This window comes from Neofelis nebulosa, chromosome 1 (genome assembly GCF_028018385.1).
Source record: "Neofelis nebulosa isolate mNeoNeb1 chromosome 1, mNeoNeb1.pri, whole genome shotgun sequence".
Lineage (NCBI taxonomy): Eukaryota > Metazoa > Chordata > Mammalia > Carnivora > Felidae > Neofelis > Neofelis nebulosa.
In genome coordinates, this window is record NC_080782.1 from 25,837,939 (window position 1) to 25,861,264 (window position 23,326).

At 44.2% G+C, this 23,326-nt stretch overlaps 1 protein-coding gene across 6 annotated transcripts in view; it reads left to right on the forward strand.

Moving 5' to 3' along the window:
* The window catches only part of PDZD2 (PDZ domain containing 2), a 366,979-nt gene that overhangs the window by 165,139 nt on the left and 178,514 nt on the right, over window positions 1-23,326 (forward strand). The window contains exon 1 of one of the 6 annotated variants that reach the window (XM_058716596.1): window positions 12,358-12,761. The exons of 4 other annotated variants lie outside the window; for them this stretch is intronic. In XM_058716596.1, the coding sequence (XP_058572579.1) occupies window positions 12,742-12,761 (20 nt within the window). In that variant the 5' untranslated portion in view covers window positions 12,358-12,741. Of the gene's footprint in view, window positions 1-12,357; window positions 12,762-12,781; window positions 13,109-23,326 lie in introns of those variants that run through there. One more of the 6 variants, XM_058716602.1, reaches the window with a different exon arrangement.

Genomic DNA, 23,326 nt, shown 5'->3' on the forward strand with positions numbered 1-23,326 from the left:
CTTTGCTTTTCCCAACTATGACTTTCTCCAGCTGATGGGAAGCAATGATAGACCAGAACAGAATCAGACCAGGATTGGGGTTCTGTAGTTGCTTTTCTGGAAGGATTTCCCAGAGTTGGAGAACATAGTGCAATCAGGAAGAGGAAGCTGATCCTTGAAGTCAATTTGGAAGAATTGATTGGGGAACTACTTACTGGCTATTCAGTGTTTCCTTAATGTGGTTCACTGACTTGTAAAGAGGAGATGTTTTGATATATCATCATAAGACCAAGCAAGTCAAGGTGAAGTACTCAATTGAATGGTAATTGCTTGGGAAGGAAAGAAGGGTCAAAGTGGTTGAACTTAATGATGCAAAGAGTAATCATGGGAAGAGAATTATAAACCAAGTGAGAAAGGTAGGGCAGAGAGGTGAGGGACTCCAAGTGAGCCATAAAGATGATTAAAAACCTACCCTTGTAAGAAGACATCCATCAGAGTGAGAAACAGCACAAAGAATATTTTCAAGGCTCCAAAATTTTAAAAATGTGTATATGTTTTGCTTTCTGGATTTTTACCTATTAATGAGTATAGATGTGATTTTTTTAAAAACTGAGTAACAAGTACAAAATAGGACAGTCAGATTTAGCAAATAAAAAATCCCATGCAATATTTGAGACATAAAAAGTATTCACATTTCACCTAAAGTTCTAATTTAACTGGGTCTCTTATATTTTATTTGATAACATTGGTGCAAACCTGTTTGAAGGGAAGGGCACCAGCCCCTGGTAGGTGATGCCCTCTGGAGAAAAGAAGAGTCCCTGGGATACTATGCAATTTTAATTCTCTTTAAAAGTCTACGAAGGCCCTTCTGGGTGACATAGTGCTCACTATTTTATTTTATTTTATTTTATTTTTTAACATTTATTTATTTTTCAGACAGAGAGAGACACAGCATGAATGGGGGAGGGGCAGAGAGAGAGGGAAACACAGAATCGGAAGCAGGCTCCAGGCTCTGAGCCATCAGCCCAGAGCCCGACGTGGGGCTCGAACCCGTGGACCGCGAGATCGTGACCTGAGCCGAAGTCGGACGCTTAACCGACTGAGCCACCCAGGCACCCTATTGCTCACTATTTTAAAGCCAGCTGACAGGGCTGGGGTGTGGACCAGGCCTAGAGGTTGATTGGATTAAATGCTTCTAAATCCATCTTTGCCAAGTCCCCATTCTCAGGGGTAGGTCAAAGTGAAGACCTCTGTGAGCTGGAAGAAGTTTCTTTCATCCAGGGACCAGGGCAAGGGGAGGATGGAGAAGGAGTTTGAATACATTGTATAAGCAAGGGGGTAGGGACAAGGAGGTGAATGTGTAATACTCCGGTATTATGTCCTTGAAGAGAAAACATGGAAACCATCAAATCATATGCAGTTGACAGGAATATATATGAATGGGATTACATTTAGTTAGGATTCTGTGCCAGGTTAACTGGAGTTCATGGATGCTTCTTGCAGATGGTAAGACTTTTATATTTTCACTTAAATAGTGAGATGGATTTAGGATATCCGATGAGAGTAGCTGCTCCACATAGGTGAGGTCACCCCTGGGAAACTTTCAAGATGGTGGGGGAGGGACCTGTGTAAAGTCTTGCCTGCATGGAGGGGTGGGATGAGCTGGGCCACAGTGAGAGAAAAGAGCAGCGCAAAATGTTTAGTGGGCTTATGAAGACTAAAATCAAAATCGGTGCTTGATGAAGGGAAGCTGAGTCTGCATATCCCTTAGGGCAACCAAATGTGAAAGGGAAGAGTAGTGGCTAAAGAGGCTTTTTGCAGGCAGCAATGGCAGAGAAGACGTGGAAGGGATGTAGGGGTGGGGTGGGGTTCTGGTGATGAAGAATCCAGCAAAAGGAAATCATTTTTGTACATGAGGACCAACCAACATGTACCAACTAATCCTTTACTGAGGGCTTTATCACCCTTCTCTCTGAATAAGGGTGAAGGTACTGAATAAGGTATTGAAGCTCCAGAGGTAAGTAAATTTTGATTTCTACCCTCAAGGGTTTCACAGTCTGGCAGAAGGAGCGAACCTGCAAACTGAGCATTGCCTAAGTTTTATCCCAGATACAGGGGAAGTATAGGTCCACAGAGACTCCCCCAGGATAGGCGCCATCTTGTCTCTGCTAGATTCGTGTGACAGCTTCCTCACCCTCTACTCTCCTAATCTTCTTAGATATTCTCTTCCCTGGAACCAGCACGATCATTCAAACATGGAAATCTGTTCAGAGCACTTCTGCTAAAACCCTATCACGAATGAAGCCCAAACTTCTCACAAAGCCATACTTCTAGCCATTGTCCAGTTTGCTGTTCTCCTCACACTGGCTCCAAGCTGACCAAACTTGCCGCCAGGCTGAACCTTTGTAGACCTCAGAACATGGCATCTCTGTTTCACCTCTGGACCTTTGCACTTGGCATTTTCACTTCCTGGAATCTTTCCTTCACCTTGCTAATACCTACTTATCCTCAGGGCTCAGCTTATAGTCACTTCTGGAAGCCTTCCCTGGTCTCTGGTGGGTTTCTGACAACTGCCTGGACTTAGCAGTTATCCCACACTGCACTGTAACTGCCTGATGCCTTACTTGTCTCCCTGTGGTCTCCAATCTCATTGGGCCCATCGTCAGTGCTGCTTATCAGTGTTTCCTCAGTACCTAATATGACTCCTGACTCAATAAATCATATTCTAAAATAAACCCATTTGCTAAATTGGGCTTTTTCAGAATGTAGAAAGAGACCTGCCCAGGTTATCTTAAGCAACTGGGGTTTATCAGAAGGATCTCAGCCACATGCTGGCGGCCATTTCAACAGCTAGATGATTCCTTGGAACTCCTGAGGGGAGATGACTCATCAAGTAAGCCTTCTTCCCAGCAGGGAGGATTTTTGAGCTTGTACTGAAAGACAAACAGTGTTTGCCTGGAGACCAAGGTAGGGAAGAGGGTGTTGTAGCCTCACCTGAGCTGACTGGCTGCCCACAACTGTCAGGCTCTTTTGTTAAATATCAGTACCAATCAGAAAAGGTTGAGAACCATATACCTCCTGTCTGACAACTTAACTGCCAGGTGGTAGGTTACTGTGAAAACAAGTCTTTGACCCCTGCCATACTTAGAGCAGGCATCAGCAAGCACACACAGAAGTAGTCCCACAACCTGCCTTTATATTTGGTTACATCTCCATCGCTTGTTCCGGTGGGTGCTCCAATGAGCACTTTCCCAGCAGATTCTCTCTGAAGTCCATGCGACCACTCCGTGGGAAGAATCATCTGACTTTATTGTCAGATGATAAAATCCTCCATTAACTGGGGGTCCCCTGACTGATGGAGTTGCACAGCTGACGCACCACTCAGAGGGTTCCGGGAGCTGGCTCCCCCAGATCCTTACAGCTCAGCAGGGAAAGACAGAAGTGGCCACACAACCCTTTCTAGCCAATTTATCTTAAAAATCCCTCATTCCACAGATGAAAAAAATATCTTTAACCTCCATTTTGATAACTACAAAACTTTCTGCTGCAGATTTGGATAGTGATATTTCAAGCGTGGACTCTGAGACGTGTCCTTCAAACATTAGCTCATGGTGTCTAGAATGTAGATTATGGGGGTCATCACACGATAGTCTATATAAAAATAATATAAATTTCAGACAATATGAAGAGTGGATGGGCAAGGGGACAGACATCAGCAAAGGGCATGGGTGAATTCACAGATAACCCTCTCTTAGTTGATGTGAGTTAAGCCCATGTAAATATAGCTTGAGGAACTTAAATGTCAGAAATTCTTTCACATGGAGTCTGTGTGGTTAAGGTCCATGGGAGTGACTTGGCACCTTTCTTCATCTGTTCAATGAGAATGATAATGTGTCTGTCACATGGGTTTTGGATGGGATGATTTAAAGAGAATACATGGAAGAGCTTGGCATGATGCCTTGTACATAGTAAGTGTCCAATAAACATTAGCTGTAATTCCTTTTACTGTTATTGTTATTAATATTAAGGTAATAATTGTTTGCCCATTGTCTAGCCCTATACGTGGTTCATAGTAGGCACTCAATAAGTAGTTGCAGGGATGAATGCATTTGGAAGTCTCCTGATATATATTGACTCATTTAACAAATATTCGTATGTGCCAGGCTCAGTGCTAGGCCCTGGAAATAAAATAGTAAACACGGCCACACAACCTTACCTTAGAAGATTTTATAGTCTAGAAGGATAAGTAGGCAAGTGAATGGGCAGTAGGGATGCTTCTACCTAAGCTTCGCAGGGCCCATATATATTCTAGGGGAGGGTCAGGAGGGAATCCCTGGAGAAGGTTATGTCTAAACTGAATCCAGAAAGGTGAGTAGGGATTAGCCAGGTGAAGGTGATTAGAGCAGGAAGACAATCCCAGTTTAAATGTGTTCAGGGGCCTGAGGCAAGAAAACACCTATCATTTTCTCACAGTTCTAGGCAGGTAATTTAGTTCAGCATCCCAGAGATGCTTAGACTAACGTTATAACTTTTCTCATATACAACTACACGAAAATCATTTATATGTTCTGACTGCAAAAGATGGAATACAAGCAAATGTTGCCACCAAGTCTGGAGAATGGAAGACGGAAGGAATTATTTCCTCTCTCTTCCATTCCTTTCCTTTCCCTTCCCTTCATTCCTCTTCTACTCCCTCTCCCTCTGTCTTATTTCTGGTTTTTCTTAATATGATTTATGCTCTATCCAGGAATATAGGCTTTTATTCTTGGATTTCTATATCTTGGAACTGATCTTACTGAGCCTGTTTATTGAAGGCTTCATGACTTAAAATAATGACTTCAAGTAAAGCATGTTCTTTTTGTTTCCACCATGTTTTTCAATCCACGGTCTTTTTTTTTTTTTTTTAATGTTTATTAATTTTTGAGAGAGAGACAGAGAGACAGAGGGTGAGTGGGAGAGGGGCAGAGAGACAGGGAGACACAGAATCCGAAATAAGCTCCAGGCTCCGAGCTGTCAGCACAGAGCCCCACGTGGGGCTCAAACACACCAACCAGGAGATCATGACTTGAGCTGAAGTGGAGGCTTAACCGACTGAGCCACCCAGGTGCCCTTCAATCCACGGTCTGGATGAGAGTTCATTTGATCGGGATCCAGGTTGTGTGTGGTTGTTGCAGAGGAGGGTGGTGGACGAGGGATGAGAGATTGAACAAATATTCCCATAGTCTTCTGGCTCTTTTGCTATATTATCCTTTGGAGTAGGGATTAGAAACAGATGAAGGGGCATATGCAGGGTGATAGCAAGTCACTTGGGAAGCACCAATAACGGGGAGCTAGCCTTGGGGCACTTGGGTAGCTCCGTTGGTTAAGCGTCCAACTTCGGCTCAGGTCACGATCTCACAGTTTGTGGGTTCAAGCCCCGCATTGGGCTCCATGCTGACAGCTCAGAGCCTGGAGCCTGCTTTACATTCTGTGGCTCCCTCTCTCTCAGTCCCTCCCCCACTCATACTCTGTCTCTCTCTCTCGCTCTCAAACATAAATATTTTAAAAAATTAGAAAAAAAAAGGGGGGGGCTGGCCTTTGTCTAAGTTCTTCAGCTTTCCTGGGACCAACTTTGACACCACTTTCATTGGGCACAGTGCCCTGGTATGAAATTGGATTTACTTCAGAATTCCTTTCATTGTGCTTGGATATTGGAAAGTTCTGTTCTAGGTTAATTAACTCCCACCCAACCCCTGCCATGGCTAGATCACACCCTCAAGTCAAGTGTTTACTAGTGAAATATCTTAGGATTCATACATTCACTTACCCATTTATAAATAGGTTTACTCAACAAAGATTTACTGAATACCTACCATAAGCAGAGTACTATAAAAAATAAGGAAAGGGAGGAAAATGGAAACTTATATTTTTAATAAAAATTTAAATTTATTAATAGCAGGTTTCTCAACCTCAGCACTACTACTACTGACGTTTTTGACTGGATAGTCCTTTGTTGTAGGGGCCTGTCCTATACTTTGTAGAATGTTTAGCAGCATCAGTGGCCTCTACCCACTAGATGACAGTAGCACCCCTCCCCAGTTATGACTATCAAAAATATTCTCAGACATTGCCCTTGGGGGGCAAAGTAGCCAGTGGTTGAGAATCATCCTAGACACTTCATATACATTTTTTCATTTAATCTTTCCTCCCCAATAAGCCCTTGAGGAATATGGTTTGAATATGAGAGTAAGAAAAGCTAAATGATTTACTCAGGGTCCCATGGGTAATAATTATGGGATTTGGGCTTTAAATCTAGACCTTTCTACAGACTATCTCCAGACTTCCATACAACACACTGTCCTACCCCAAAAGGAACTTAAGATCTAGTTGGAGAGATGTGATATGAACCAGATAAATTATATGTTTGCAGTTATTGGAGAATAAGTGATGTGAGCACTCAGAAGAGAGAGGTAACAGTAGGCTAGGGAGGTCAGGGAACACATCCTGCAGAGATTAGAATGTTCTTTGAATATCTGTGGATCAACACTTTGACTGGAATAGTGATTTTGTGTGGAGGAGTGGCAGGAGGTAGGACTTGACAGGTATCGTTGGGGAGCAGTTAAGAACATAGCACTGGGTCCAGATGGAATTGGTTTGAGTTCTGGCTCCTCTACATATTAGTTGTGTGACCATGAGATAATGAGGTAATCTTTTAGCCCAGTTTCACTGCCTGTAGGATGAGTTGATAATGATAGTACATATTCTTAAGTTGTAATAAGGATTTAATGAATTGATATGTAAGGGGCTTAGAACAAAACCCAGCCTCCAGTAAGTGCTCAGTAGGTGCTGGCCACCTAGTGCTTGATTCTGTTGGACTTCAAATAGTTCAGAATCCATATCGTAAATAACAGGAGTTTTTGAATCAGGATCCACAGGTATTGCCATTCCCCTTCCTGTGTTTATGGCAAAATCACAAATTGGTATCTTTGAGTTAGAAACCATCTCTGGTTCCATCAACTGTTCCCAGAGTACCAGTGTCAAATGGTTCTACACCTCTGTAGGGACTTTGGGCTTGAAGCTTCAGAGACATCTTTCCAACAGAGATTTAAAGGGGGAAAGAGTTAGGGGTGCCTGGGTGGCTCGGTAGGTTAAGTGTCTGACTGTTTAGGCTTGGGTCGTGATCTCACGGTTTGTGAGATCGAGCCCTGTGTCAGGTCAGGGCTGACATTGCAGAGCCTTCTTAGGATTCTCTCTCTCATTCTCTCTCTCTGCCCCTGCTCTGTTCACGTGCTCTTTCTCTCTCAAAATAAATAAATAAGCTTAAAAAAGTAATAAAAAATAAAGGGGGAAAGAGGAAGCCTGGGCATCTGTTCAGACAGTCATCCACTCTTTACATTCAGTCAACATTTACTGAATCTGGGCATTATGTTTCCATTAACTACATCTGGAACACCAGGAAGTCACCACTCTGCCCATGTGTCAGCTGTAAGTTTATTGGATAGAATTGTCATTGTTTAGTTTTAAGACAATTCAAAGTTATTTCTGTGGTTTGTGTTAAAATCTTGAGGTTTCTTCTCATGCTTCAGTTGGTGCCACTGCTGGGCCTTGTATTTATGGAGATCTGACGGCCCTGGATGTGGTTGGGGATCTTCTCCTGGGAATTTCCTCTCTCTTCCTCTCTCCAGCTTTTTATAGCTACATAAGGTTTAAATCTGTTAGCAAACACATGGATAATTATGCCCCTCTCTGTTTATAGACTCAGGATAAATTGTCCTAATGGGAAAATATCTGTCTTTTGTAGTAATTTGGATCAAGGCTATTAATATTTTATATGTGTGTGGTTCGTTTTGCCTTTCTGAAAATCATTTTGATGTTTGTTTCACTCACAAATCATCTATTGTTGATATACAACAGCACTCAGTAAACCCCATTAAAAATCTTTTCTCAATCTAAAAGTAGTGTACATTGGAAAAATACGTGACCCATCCATATGCTTTCTCACAGATGCTGAATTAAAGGAAACAGTTGTAATTTTTTAAAGTTTATTTATTTTGAGATAGAGCAAGCTGGGGAGGGGCAGAGAGAGAGAATCCCAAGCATGCCCGGCATTGTCAGCATGGAGCCTGATGTGGGGCTCAAACCCACAAACCATGAGATCATGACCTGAGCTGAAACCAAGAGTCTGATGCTTAACTGACTGAGCCAGTGAGTTGCATTTTAAGACTCTTAAGGGGCCTCTGATAAGAAGCTCATACAAATGACCCACCAGAGTCTGATCACCAGCATGTTGGAAAAACTCAATTCAGCTCAGCATCCCTGTCATAATGCATTTATATTCATTCATTCAACAGTCACAGAAGACTTACTATATGGAAGGTTAGGTTATAGATGAATAGCTTATAGTTTCTAAATAATAAAACAGAGGTAAACCTTGATTGGATTCTTCAGCTTTGTGACAGACAGAAAGACATGCTTCTGATCAGAAGGCAAAACCAGTTCTTTCCTCTGCTAACCTGGGAAAAAATTGCATTCCTTAGGTGTTATAAACCTATAGAAGTCTTGTTTTTTCATCAGTTTGGGCCAACAAGCATAAATGCTCCTCTTTGCAATGTTTCCTCCCTCCCAAGAGCTAAAAATACTTAATGATCGAAAGCAGTGGTTAATGGGTAAGCACACCCTTTTGAGTCAAACTAAATGAGTTTGAATTGGGAACTCCAACATTTACTAGCTTTGCTACTTAACCCCATTGTCACTCAGTTTCCTTGTGTTAGAATAAGCCTAATAATTATTCCCACTTCACAGGGCTCCTGCAAAAAAAAAAAAAAAAAAAAAAAAGAGAGAGAGAGAAAAGAGAGATAATCTACATAAAGTTGCTAGCACAGTGCCAACATAATTATAGTAAGAGCTTAATAATGCATAGCTATTATTATCTTTAACATCACCATCAACTAATATTTGTGTGTCCACTAACCAAAAAGCAATGTTGCCTATACAGAGAAACACTATAGGGTAGCAAGTCTATAAAATATACTTATCATCTATTCAGTGTTTGGAGTTGGACATATTCTTTTTTTCTTAAGTTTATTTATTTTGAGAGGGAGAGAGAGAGAGAGCACAAGCAGGGGAGAGGCAGGGAGAGAGGGAGAGAGGGAGAATCCCAAGCAAGCTTCGCACTGTCAGCGAGGAGCCTGATGCGGGGCTTGGACTCATGAACTGTGAGATCATGACTTTAGCTGAAACCAAGAGTTGGATGCTTAATCCACTGAGTCATCCAGGTGCCCCTGGAGTTGGACAGATTCTTAGACATACCCATTCTAATAAACAAGGATCCAATGAGATGTGAGCATATGTTTGCAGGGAGCCTTATATTTTTGTGGGCCTTGTAGAGCATGGACACTCAGGACCTTTGCTCCCATATTCCATGAGTCAAGAGGACCACTTTAGCCCTAGAAGGGAATGAAAGGAGTTCTCTAGACTGGCTCCTGCCTAAACAGACTAAGACTATCACTTAAGATGGAGTTTGATAGGTAAAGACTGCACAGTGATGTCAGTGTCGTGTCAGTTACCATTAGCGTCAAGCAAGCCTCCTTCATGTCTGACCCAAATTTTAATGTTGAATTTGTGCCTCTTACCTCTTCTGTCTCCTGTGGAGATGAAGAACAGCTGGTCGGTATCCTCTTTATAATAACCCTTCAAATGGGAGATGACTGTTAAGTTTGCCTTTAGGCACTTTTTTACTCTAGACTAAACAATTGCAAATCCTTTAACCTTCCCTCAAAGGTTCTATTTTCTGTATCTTTAATCATTTTGGTTCTCCTTTGGAACCTTTCCAGTGTCTCCCCATCTCCCTTAAAATGAGGGGCCTCACACTGGACATATCACCCTAATAAGAGTCTATCAGCTGCCAAATTCTTCATTATGGGGGAGGAAGGAATGAGGAGAGGCATTTCTCTTTCACGTCAACCTCCCGCCAGTGTGAACTTGCCCCAGTACTGTGTTGCCTATTTCTTATCAGTACAATACGCAGAATTCATATTAAATGCATGGTCTGCTGTGATCCTTGCGTCTTTGTTTTTCTCAAATCTAGATATTAACTCCCATTTGTGCCTGTCATTTTGATCATCACCCCTCAGGACACTACTTTGTAATCAGCCATCCTGCTGAACTCTAAACTCTTTTTAATGAACCATTTCCTTTATGTGTTGAAGACACTTTGGATTCTCTTAACATATCAGCAGTTTCTGCTCAAATTAATATTACTTGTAGACTCTGGTGTACACATAGCAATCGTAAGTATTATTTAAACCAGACCCAGGGTAAAATTGGAGGCCACTTTTAAAGCACCCCTTTGTTTACTGAACCATTGATCTCTTTTCCAGTCGGCAGTGAAACCGGTGAGGGAAAAGACTGAGCACATCATATCTTTCTGGCATGCTGATGAGAATGTCATATGCATTCCAAAGCTTTCCTGAAATTAAGTTATTAAACAGATGTCAAATTTTAATTCCTGGCATATACACACCCTAAACTGAGTTTAGACAACAAAGTTTGTGGGGGAAGGGAGAATATTTATTTGTACTAAGCTTAAAATCCTGGATTTAGTTTAAACAGCATTGATTTGCACATCATAAATTATATACCAGATTGAATGAAGGAGCAGAGAAAGTTAGAAGTAAAGCACTAAGAAACTGTCAGTGGAGGGGCCCCTGAGCCCTGGGTGGCTCAGTGGGTTAAGCGTCCAATTTTAATTCAGGTCACGATCTCATGGTTCATGGGTTCGAGCCCTGCGCCAGGCTGTGTGCTGACAGCTCAGACCCTGGAGCCTGCTTCAGATTCTGTGTCTCTCTTGCTGTCTGCCCCTGCCCCGCTCACACTTTGTCTCTTTCTCTCTCTCTCTCTCTAAAAAATGAATAAAATTAAAATTCTTGTTAATTTAATAAAAAAATTTAAAAAAAGAAACTGTCAGTGGAGAAAGCAATCTGAAAGGAAGAAAGGATCACTTCTGAAATTGTTAGAAAATCATGCAATTTGAACCTAATTCCCATAAAACTTACCAGATACCGAGATGTATGCTAATGAATCTACTAGGACTACCACCCCTAAGCAGAAGAGAGGGAAATGGGAGCGGGGTGAGGAGCCAACATTCACCGAGACCTTATAATATTTGTAAGCCAGACACTGTAAGAGTTCTGAGCTTTTCCTAAAATCACAAGCCTCATTTGCTTTGACCCAGGAACTGTAGGGTCTTGAGGCATGCAAAGCTTGTTCTCACTGGACACCTATAGTGTTCTCCTAAACTCCACACACCGTTGTCAGTTGTGATACCCACACCTCCTAGAGACACACTTTATCCTGGGATTCTGTTTCCTTGTAGTACTTTCACAGGAACGCCAGCACCTGGCAGTCCTGCCTGTCGCCAGGTTTGCTGTTGTGCCAACCTGAATGAAGCAACTGGGGGTAATTCCAGGACTAGTGATTACGGTGATTAGTTACCAGTGTTCTCTGTGGGCTGCTTCAGAGAGAAGGCAGATTACCAGCCTGGCCTTGACATGGCTTGGCCCCTCTCGGGCTCTAATTACCCATTCCAGTAACAGTAATAGTATTGGGAACAGGAGCCTTCTTTTGCCTCTTCCTTTACAATTAATTGCTTCGAATTCCACCAGATCTATACCTCACAAAGCTAATTTATGTTAAAGGGCTGCTGGATACCCAGGAAGAGAACCATAGCTGAGAGACCCAAGTTTGGGGCAAGATTCTGGTATGAACCCCAGGGAGTGGGATGGGTGTTCTCAAGTCCCAGGGGGCGAAGGTCTTCCGTTTGTGCCTAGATGGGTGCCATTCAACCACAGGTGGTCGCCATACCTCTGCCCCCTCTGGGAGCTTCAGCCGGATCCCTTTCTGAAGCCAGGTGAAAATGTGCTGTGAGCAGAAGTTCCTTCATGGTTTGAGGTTTGGCACAGCGATGCTTTTACTTTTCAACAAGTGTTAAAGGTGGGAAAATGGAATAAAATACAATTGAAGTCTTAAAAAACCTCTTTATGCAATGAAATGTGGGGTGACTCCCCCTCTCTCGGAGAACCCCCCCCCCCTCCTGCTTTAAGAAAAGCAAACAGTCTTTTCCTGTCTTATTTGTATTCCCATTAATTAGAGACAGGAAGCCCTCGGTGGGTGTGATGTAAACAATTCAGCCTCGTGGGTCGGGCTTCCTCATCAGTTTGCAGCTGGAGATGGCTTGAGCGGCCCAAGCCCATCCTTGCCTCTCCGGGGAATGACTTGTTGACTGAACCCCGTAGACGACGGGAGGGGCGCGGGAGCGGGAGAAGGTATAAAGGAAATGCTTAAGTTGTGCAGTCACCGGTGATTGTAATTCAGCGGTGGTAAATTGGGTTCCTGCGGCAGCAAGGCTCTGACTGGAGGTTTCTGAAAAGTTTCTTGACACGCTGCCCGGTGCGATGGTTGCGATTCTGGTTTGGGGCTCCCCCACCCACCCCCTGTAAGAACCCACGCTGCTGCTGGTTATGAAACGGAGCGGTTATGAAATGAACTGGTGTCGGGGAGGTGGAGCTTCTCGGAGAGAGGGAGAACTTTTGACCGGGCGAGGGTGTCTGAGAAGGGCGTTTGCTGCTCCGAACCTGCTCCCGGGGACGGCGGGAAGCCCCCCTCCCCCACCCGGCACTTGATGTAAACAAAGGTGTCTGCGCGAGCAACCGCAAAGTCCGTGAAACCCTCCCGCAGGCGGCTTCCTCTTCCCCGCGAGGGAGTGAGCGGGGAAGGGGTTCTGGAATGCTGTGGAGTTTTGACAAGTGAGCCGGGGAGTGACGGAGCGAGCCGGGATCCCATTACAGTCTTTTCATAACCTCCCAGCCGGGGCTGCGGGCGGGAGGAGGGGTCCTCCCACGGACATGGAGCGGACCGAGAGGCACCAGCTCCAGAAGGAAGGCGCGGAGGCGCGCAGGGGGGCGGCGTCCCGGGCGGGGAGCCCGCGCTGAGCGCCCCCCTCCGGCGCGCAGCGGGCGGCGGCAGGTGATTAAGCTGCGGCTCGCGGGCGGGCGAGCGGGGCCCCAGCGCGCGGGATTAGCGCGGCCAGCTGCTCGCGACGCGCACGCCGGCGGCGGGAGACGAGACCCCCGAGGTGACTGCAGAACTGGAGGTAGGAATATGCTTAGCAAATAGAAAGCTCAGGCTTCCCCTCCCCATCGGGTTGGGGGTGCGGATCCAGGCTGAATCCACAAATGTAGAAATTTAGCTCCAGCCTCGGAGAAACGCCGCAGCCAACTAACTCATCTCGCAGATCACTTGGGCGTCTTGTTTTTGACCTGGGGGATTGGCGTGTTTAGAGATGGTTTGTGTTCCTTGGGAGGAGAAACCGACTTGGAGCTGGTTTGTCAATTACTCGACGGAAGGAGGCGCCCGGAGTGTGTGTGATAGGCGGAGGGGAGGGGGCCGGGAAGGCACCAGGGACAAGGCTGGAGGGGCTCCAGAGCCACGGTTCTGTCAGACACCTCGGATAAGAGGTGCTGTTGAAGCCCATGAAGTGTGTTTGTGTGTTTGCGGCGTGTTCCAGCAACCTGGGCATCTGTGACATTGCCCTTATCCCAAGCTCCTCGCTTTGGCTAGTCCGGGAGGGAATCGGAGGCAGAGAAAAGATGCGTCTTGTTTTCCACCAGTGGGAACTTTTTTTTTTTGAGCCTTCAGGGAGCCATGGCATCCTTTGGGGACAGATCTTTGCCCCAAACTACTAAACAGCCTGCTTGGACAACTCCCCCACCATTGATTCACAGAATATTTTGATTTAGTGTCCACAGACACTTTAAGATTTTAAAGATGAAAGATGTTTGGAAAGAGAATGACCTTTTCTATCATGTTGTTATTCCCTAATAGATAGTTTATAAATACTAGGGGTGAAATTAAGTCAGTCTTGTCTTAGGGGGGTAAGAAGGAGATAACTACAGCTGTCATCCTGGGAACCATTTCTGGGAGAAAAGCTTCTGTGAAGGTAAACAATAAACACTTTTCATATAAATAGGTCAGGCTGAGTTTGATATCATAAAGGGCATGACATAAACTCTGTAAATACTATCATAAAAGGCATGACCTAAACATCTTCAAATACACATGAAATAAATAGTATTTTCAAACTTGACATGCCTAGACTGTTTTGCCCTTGCAGATGAAGTGAAAAATGAGGTACAAGGGGATCTTTCTACCTCCAATGTTAATCTGGCCATGTAACACTCACTAACCTATACCCTTTCTTTAGCTGAAATATTAACAAAGTTAACAGGACTTACTCCAATTGTTTTCAGGATCTCTAGTCAAATGCTTTGTCTTTAGGGAGCAGCCACAGGAGCCACTGGTGTAGGGTGGGCCTTGGGAAAGGACACCTTTGTCCGGTTCTACAAGAAAAGGGTTCTCAGAGTGGGCTACACACAAAACTGGAAATCAGATGTACCAGGCAAAGTGGGGAAACCCATGTGGACTCGGGATCTCAGGCTTGCTCACGCTCTTTCACCCTTAGGGTCTGTGAGCCTGCATGACTGGGTAGAATTGTCTGAGGACATACCCTAATCCAGTGGGAAAGGAAGACTTCATAAAGAGCTGCAAAGCTTCCAGAAACCGCCTTTCTGCTTGCCTTCTTGCTGCCACAAATTGCCTGACACTGTGCTTAGCATGTACAGTCCCCTTTAATCCTCCGTTCCTGCTAATCTCCTCTGTAGATCCAGGCAGGTCACACTTAGGAATTGTTTCCTTGAAGGGAAATAGTGACCCCATTCTGGCCTCTTTCCTGGGACATTAAGTTCTCTTCTCATCTGCTCTGCCAAGAGCTCAGCCCTGCCTCCTTCGTCATCTCTTCTGTTTCCCAAAGGTTTCACCAAGTACCTTTGCTGCCTTCTGGAAGTGGGTTCTCCTGGGTGGGGAACCTTTCCTGATCTGTGTTTGGGTTCTCATTCTGGAATCTGATTCCAAGTTTCCCTTTTTTCCTTAATCAAAACTATACATACATATAATTTTCTAAGTCCGATATTTCTAGAAGCAGCAGTCACTTGCCCCACCCTTCACCAATCTCAACTCGTGTGCCCCCAAAACAACCACTTTCGACTCTTTGTATGTATTTTCAAACACTGCAGGTACCCACGGCTCAACCTGGTACTCTCCCTCACCGGCCCTCGGGCCTCCTTCCCCACTGTGGATTTGCTGCTCTTGAGGCCTGCTCTACACCCATCATCCTGGAAATCTTTCTTCATTCTACCGGGGACTCATACTGCCTCTTTCCCATGTGGCATCCCCTGGGTTCTAGATCCACATCTTCCTCTTTCTTTGTTTCTGTTCTCTTTCTGGTAAGACACATCTTCCAGAAGTTCCTAAAAAAGAGTACATGGGAAATCAGTTTTTTAAGATCTTCCAAGTTTGACTGCATGTGTGATGAGATATGAACTCTAGGTTGGAAGTCCTTTTCCCTCAGAATTCAGAAAACATTGCTCTTCCAGGTTCAGGCTTGGCATTGACATGTCTGTCATCCTAATTCCTGATGCTTTGAATGGAATTATTTCCCTCTCAAAGTTTTTAGGGTTTTCTCCTTGTTCTTTATAATGTCCTCTGTCTGTAATGAAATTTCTTTATAACATATCTTGCTGTGAGTTGTTTTTTTTTTTTTCCCCCGTCTATTTTACTTGGCTTTCAAGACACCTCAGTCTGGAAACTCATGTCCTTCGGTTCTGAACAGTTTTCTGGAATTAAAAAAAAAAAAAAAATCATTTCTCTCCTCTTTTGGAACATCTATTAAGTTGGAAGGGGATCCTCATGGATTGAATTTCTAATTATTTTACTTTTTCCTCTTATATTGTCTCTCTCTTAAAAAAAAATTCTACTTCCTGGGAAATTTCCTCCTTTTATCTTCCAACCCGTATACTGAATTTTTATGTATGCCATCAAATTTCTAATTTCCAAGAGCTCTTTAAAAAATCTCTGAAATATTCTTTTTATAACCTCCTGTTCTCATTTCACAGATGAAAAGCTTTCCAACTCTCTGCAGATCTCAATGACAGCTTCTTTGAAGCGTTCCTCTATTCCCTGCACATTTTCCCCCCTCAGATTTCCTCCTAGTTTTTGTTTTGTTTTTGTTTTTTGTTTTTTTTTTTAATTTTTTTTTCAACGTTTTTTATTTATTTTTGGGACAGAGAGAGACAGAGCATGAACGGGGGAGGGGCAGAGAGAGAGGGAGACACAGAATCGGAAACAGGCTCCAGGCTCCGAGCCATCAGCCCAGAGCCTGACGCGGGGCTCGAACTCACGGACCGCGAGATCGTGACCTGGCTGAAGTCGGACGCTTAACCGACTGCGCCACCCAGGCGCCCCGTTTTGTTTTTGTTTTTAAATTTCATGCATGTTAAAAACTTTCCTCTAATGTCTGGTCCTGAACTGATCATTTAAAAGCTAACTGGAAAGTCTGCATGTGTGGATGGGGCTTACACCCAGGAATGAATAGTTCCTTCTTACAAAGAAAGACACCTAGAACAGTGTTCTGGAATCTGTAACAAAGCCTGGCACACGGTAAACTTTCCATTCCTATTTGCCAAATGACTGAATGACATAGGATCTTGCCTGGGGCCCAGGTAGTAGTGATTATTAGAAGCTCCCCAGGTGATCCGAATGTGCATCTGGCCCTGAGCACCTCTGCTGGAGGATTATCTTGCTAAACAGTTTCATTGGAGGACTCCCTCCGGTGGAAGGTCTGGTGGAAGGTCTGGTGGAAGGTCTGGTGGAAGGTCTGGTGGAAGGTCTGGTGGAAGGTCTGGTGGAAGGTCTGGTGGAAGGTCTGGAAGGTCGTTCCTCTCAGAGGAAACTAATCAGGTGAAAAGAAATCAAGTGGAAGGAATCAGGTGAGGGGAATAGGTTGGTGGCGGCATTCAGTGAGCCAGATTTGGGAGGGAGACCAGGAGTCCAATATTTGGTACGGAGACTTTGTCTTGTTCCCCGGTTTTTAAAGCGGCACCCCTTCCATTAGCTACCTGTTGTGTCTCTGAGTCCAGAGTTGCTCTGATTTAGCAGAGCAAACATGACAGAATGTAGGCAGTCACAAGGGAGCTAGGGCTAAGGAGATTACAGGGGTCTGACCGCTTCAGGCACAGACTTTTAGCAAGCTTTCCTACCTTTGGGACCCTTGTCTGGTGACCCCAATTCCAGAGACTCTCTGCAGCTCTGTGGCATGAATCCCTGCCTGCTTCTGTGCTTCCTGCCCTGTCTGCGAAGTCAGTTACTACTGGATGGGCCACTTCCCAGCTTCCAAAATTTGTTGCAACCATTGCTGCTTCAGTTCTCTTGAAGAGTTTAGCGAATCCCTCCCCCCATGCTTAAAAAAAAATCACTTTACTCTCATTTCAATCCATCATGTTTACTGGGGAGTGACTCTCTTTGCCTCATGCCCCAACTTTGTCTTGGAACCCTCCCTGCAGTTCTTTCTGTATTTATCCCCCTCTACTGAAGGTGATACATTATACTAGATACATTAGCATCTTCTCCCTCGTGCTATTAACCATGCTTCTTCGTATGTGTGGAGTATCCAACAGAAGGCATTTTTGAACATGTTTGATGTGATGGCTTACCACAGTTCTATCTGTGGGAATAACTGTACAGCATGTTAACTTTTTTTGAAGTATAGTCATGTTCCTTTCCTTCTTTGGTCCTCACCAGAAGCCCACTGAGTGGCTTAGTGGTCATGTGGATTTGGAAGCATCCATTTTCTGAGATGATTAGCACATTCTGCTTGTGGTACCTCCATTCCACATTCAGAGACAAGTGGAGGAAAGAGTCTGTGATTCAAATCTGGGTGATGGGGTGTGAGGGAATGTCCCTTGTGGTGCTTCTAGGGAAGGTTTGCTCATTACTGAGAAAAGGCCACAAACAAATGACCCCTTTGCTTCCTGGATATGTTGCTCCATTCTTAGGCATCTTGTCTCCATTCTTAGGAGAAAACCAACACACAGGAGACAGCAGATCCCAGAGTGTCCTCAAGAAGCACTAGGCTCTCTCTTGCAGGTCCCATCCTGTGAGAATGATTAATTTCCTCCTTCTTCAAGCCACTTTGAATCAGGGTTTGGTATCGTTTGCTGCCAGACTTCGATACAGGCAGACATTTTTTTTATGTGTGGTCTCATTCCTAAGAGTGTTAAGGCAGACGGTGGGCTTACCTTACTGAAGTTCTAAGCTGATTCCTCATTCTGGCTCCAAATAGGATTCCTCTCTATTCTATTTTCTGGGCAGATGAAATTAATTTTATTCTCTCTTCAAGCTTCAAAAGAAGGAATAACTGGGGAGACATTTGGTGGGGAAAAGAGGATTCCTTGCTTTGGAGATTGTTAGCTGATCCCAGCGAGAGAACATTCTGGGGCTGCCACAGAAGGGCAGACTGTTCTTAAAATGACAAAGCAATGACGAGACCTCATACATTGCAGCCCATGAGAAGCCAAACACTAGTTTTCATTCACTGTTGTGGTTGTGGAGGCTGGCCAAGTCTTGCCTGCACACTTGGTGTTGTTTCCTCTGTCTTCCATCCTTTGTCTTTTGGGGAATCCCAGACTTTGGGAAGCTTTGGAGAAGAAATAAATTCTGAAAGTGCTCAGTGTTGTCAGGAAGACTGAATGCAGAAGAAGGTAGACAGTACCTGTTTTCCCCAATCTGACTCAAGTGGCAATGGCACACTGTCTCTATTTTAAGAGTAGGAAGCCCTCCTAATGTCTTCCATTCCCAGTGTGATGTCAGCCTAAAGAGAAGCCCCTGATTGGACTTAGCATTATACCATCATTGTCCTGTTTGTATCTTTTACTAAACGAAGACTGTAAGGATGAACTTCATATTGTAATACAGATAAGATTCGTTGAACACTTACTACTTGCCTGGCACTATAATAAACTTTAATATGTATGCGGTAACCTAATCCTCAAAAATGATCTTATGAAGAAGATGCCATTATTATCCTGTTTACAACAGAGATCACTTGAGGCACCCCTTAGTTAGGGAGATTGTTCAAGGTTGTCCAACTTTTCGGTGCTGAAGCAGAGAGATTCAAATGTTGGCAGTCTGGTACTGGAGGCCATTCTGTGCTATATAACATGTATGCTTTGTGCAATGTATAATTCATCATTATAGCCTGAACACCCTTTCACCATCTGTAGTGTGTAATAGGGATTCAGACATTATCATGAATGAATAAACACCAGGATTTTTCATGTCATTACAGACTCATTAATTTTAGTGGCAGTGTATTTGCCCATCGAGTCAAAGGACCATAATTTGTATAACTATTTCCCCAAGGTTAGACATAGTAGTAGCATGGGCTAGAATATCTGAGACTGGGACTGTCCTGAGAAATCCCAGGTATGTGGTCACTAATTGGGAGATGACCAGGAGACATTTTTTTTTTTTTTTTTTTAACTCTCCTCCCTCCCTCACACATTACTTTTCCCATCTTCTGCCACCCTTAGGAACAATCCTAATCCTCATCTTGTTCCAGATTCCCATTGCCATCAACAGAACTGCGCATAATAGTAAATGGTGTTATAGAGGCTTTCATACTTCTGGAACCTTTTCTGAAGGTCCCTGTTAGAAGTTAAACGTTAGTTGGCAGGGAATTGCTACAAGAAATGCAGATCCCTGAAATGTCGCCTGCCAAGTGCTGTTTTCCAGGTGGTTTCTCATAACATGTCATTTCGCACTTTTGAGTCCTGAGATAATATATCTGACTCCTTCATTTGTTATTTAAGACTTTTGGCTGACCTCTGGGATTCTTGTTTTAATTGCCAACTGATAGAAAATATAAATGGAAAAATGTGTGTGCAAACTTTGGAGTTTGTTTTTTTATCTTTGAAAATTGGGCTGGTAGGGATAGAAGATTAAGGAAAACTTATGAGACAGTTTTGTCTGGTTAATGGGCTATCTTCTTAACAGTTTCACTTGTTAGGCCCTATGTAAACAAATACACCATGTGCCAAACAATATGAGCATTATGTACAAGCTATTTGCAGTTGAAGAAGTTTGTTTATATAAATTATATCTGAGGTACACCTCAGATGACCTTGATGTTTAAATTTAGATTAATCTTACAGTGAAACCTTTTTGTACAAGTCATTTTTTTGAAACGTCAAAGATACACTTGTTCCAAATATATTTCAAATGTATATACATGTGTGTATAATTTAGAAGTGTGTGCACACACATGTTGTGCACCCCTTACCTCCAATTCGTCATCTGCCTTCCTGTGCACCAAGAGGTTTAGTGCTATAAACGACAACATCTGGACTCCCTTGTCTTGTGTCTGGTTGGCTTCAGCCAGTGGGAGGCACGGGCAGGGGATCAGAAGGCCGGAGGAGACAGTGTTGGGGTATTTATCCCCCTTGTCACAGAGCCCTCAGCCTTGCAAAGGTTCTGACGATGGCTAATTTGCTCCAGCTCTTGATGGGCAGCTCACTTTCAAGGCTCCAGTTTGCACTGCTTCCTCCTGTTTGCCCTTCAGACCTAAAGGTGATAATGGTTTCCCAGCTTGTTCGTTGCTGGCCCCCGGGTGCTTCATCCTGCCCACATCTCTCTAAATAGTCCCTACATAAAATTCTCTCTTGTTCAACCCTTTAGTTTGCTTTCTCATTCCTGCTGGGTGACCTCATGATGTGTATGGTCCTCTCTTTCTCCTACACAATCTTGTCCTCTCAGGCTCTAAAATGCCAGTTACATTTACATGAGTGTGTCTGAATTTGAACTGTCCTGTCCGAGAGTTGCCCTTTCACCCTTGTGTCTGTTTTGTCTTTTCTGTTTGATTACTAGTCCTGGGGAGTGAGGCAGGGGCGTGAATTATTCCTCTTTCTTCCTGCAACGCCTAGTACGCTTTTTACATACAGAGGTCACAAACAATTGGCAACTCGAAGTAGAGGAACATAGGAGTACGTGTACGTATGTGGTATGTATGTGAGTGTATCTGTGACCATTGTTTGTTTTAACCTTTGTATCCTTACCAGCTTTGGTTCATTCGTTTATGCAGTAAACAAAAATGCCACGTGCCGGTTTATAGGCAACACATTATGCTAGGCATGCCTTCATATGGTCTCCTCAGAGTTCATGAAGAGTCATAAAGGGGTTTCATTAGGAACTGAAATAGAATTTCCAAGCTATAAGGAATCAGAGCTTTCCTAACCTGGATTTATCATTCTAAGGTGCAGCTTAGGCTGAGTGGGTCTGTGCCTTGTTCTGGAGCACAAATAGTAAGTCGTATGGATGACTGGAACTTGGTGCCCTACCTCCCAGCGTCCGCTCCCTTCCCCATCTCCCTCCTATCACACTGCCTGCTCATCTCCTGGGTGCTTTCTGGTGAAACAAACCTCTACAAGGTGTCCTTTAGAAAGCCTCTCTGCTGCCCCTTATTGCTTCCCTCTGTATGAAAAATGCAAACCAGATAGTCATGCTCTGGGCTTCATAAAAAGGCCCTAATAGGATGCAGACAGAGGATTCTAACCCAGGCTCCAACATCAGCCCCACGTGTAGACAGCTGGGGGAATATTTGGACCAACCCATCACCACTCTTGGATATCTCCCTTCACCAACTGTAAACTCTGGAGCAACGTTTTATGTGAGTGTATGAGGTGTTGGGATTGGGTTGGGAGTGAGTTATGTGCTCAGCAGCTCCCAGAGCCAGAGTCGCAGGCCTCATCTGTAGAAGATGCGATCTGTAAGGCCCTGGCTGCTCACAGAACCATTCTGTGGTTTGCTATTTGGCTCTGTTCCTGTGATGATGGCCCTTTATGAGTCCACTTAACACAAGGACCAGAGTACAGGTATTCCTACAAAATCAAAAACTTTGGCTCTGTTATACTCACCTTAAAGCTGGTTTAAGATGGACAAGAAAAAGCCTTAACAGAAACAAAGCAGATTGGCCAAGATTGGCATCACCCGTGTGTGATAAGATGAATGTAATTAATGTCCCGTCCTCCCTACCTTACCTTCTTTCACATATGCAGGTCAGCGGGGAGGTGGGGAAGATGGGTGTGTGAAGCTGATAAATTGTTTGCCTTCACCTGTAAGCCTTGGGTTCAAGATTAAGGGAGGAAAAGGCAGGACAGTGTCTTTACTGAGTCCTGCTATTAGCCGGGCTTTAACTAAAGAATCTCACGCCCAGAGAAGTGTTAAGTCCATTTTGCAGATTTGGAAACTAAGGCTCAGTAGGGCTGTGACCTACTCAGAATTATGTAGCTACTATAAAGTGATCTATCACATTTTTAACTCTGTCTCCCCAAATAAACTTTGTCAGTGACGTAGTGACGTTCCAAACCCAGCTGGCCCACTTTTGCGCTGAGTGACGCTGGGGAGAGTTAACTAGCTTCTCTGCGTTGGTTTTCTCAACTGTAAAGTGGGAATAAGGTGTGCCACTCCCTCTAGTTAGTGGTGACAGCTGAGGTATTGCACGTAGAGTGTTCATCACTGTGTCGGGCACATAACCCTTTAATGAAATTGAGCTCCTGGGCCCTTGGAGCTGGGTTTTGCGGCTCCTGTTTTCTGGGCATGCTTTGTTGTCTGTCAGCTGTTAACTTCCCTGAGCTGTTTCCTTAGACCTCAAATCAGGCCTAGGTGAAAGGTCCATTTTCTTAATGGAGAAAATCCCAAGGAGAACAAGACAAATCCCCCATCTCTCGTGTTATAACTGTCAAGCTTCCAAAAGTGTGCGGTCTGTGTGTTACTTGAGGATATAACCCACTCAAGTCTACGGCCAGGCTGTAGACTTGGTCAGCTGCCCTGGAGGTAGCTTTCTGAATCCAGCCAAATTCCAGCAACACTTCCTCAGTTCTACCGCTCAGGTTTTCCTCTCTTTCATGACTCACTGTCCCTGTTGTAAAGAAAAACTCTATTTATTGTTTTCATTGATGTTACACACAATACTCCCTGAATACTACTTCACTTCTGGTCACCAAATGTGTGTGTGTGTGTGTGTGTGTGTGTGTATAAAGGTTTCCTCAAACCAAACAATTCTGGGACCCTAGCTGGGTGTCCTCCAATTCAACTGAGTTCAGACACTGTCTACCTGGAGAGAGTGTCAGACCCCACATTTTAAGGGCTCAGTCCCACGATATCGTACCCCTCCCCTCCCCACAATAGTCCAGATGCCAGCTGAGGTTCCAAAGTCTGACCAGCTGGCTATAAATAGGTTCCCATGACCCCTCCCGTTAGTCATTAGTGTTAATTAATTGGGTTTGATGAATTTGCTAGAGCAGCTCACAAAACTCAGGGAAACAGTTTACGATTAGATTACTGGCTTATTACAAAAGGATAAAACCCAGGAGCAGTCAGATGGAAGATACATGGGGAAGGGGCTCAGAAGCTCTCTGAACCC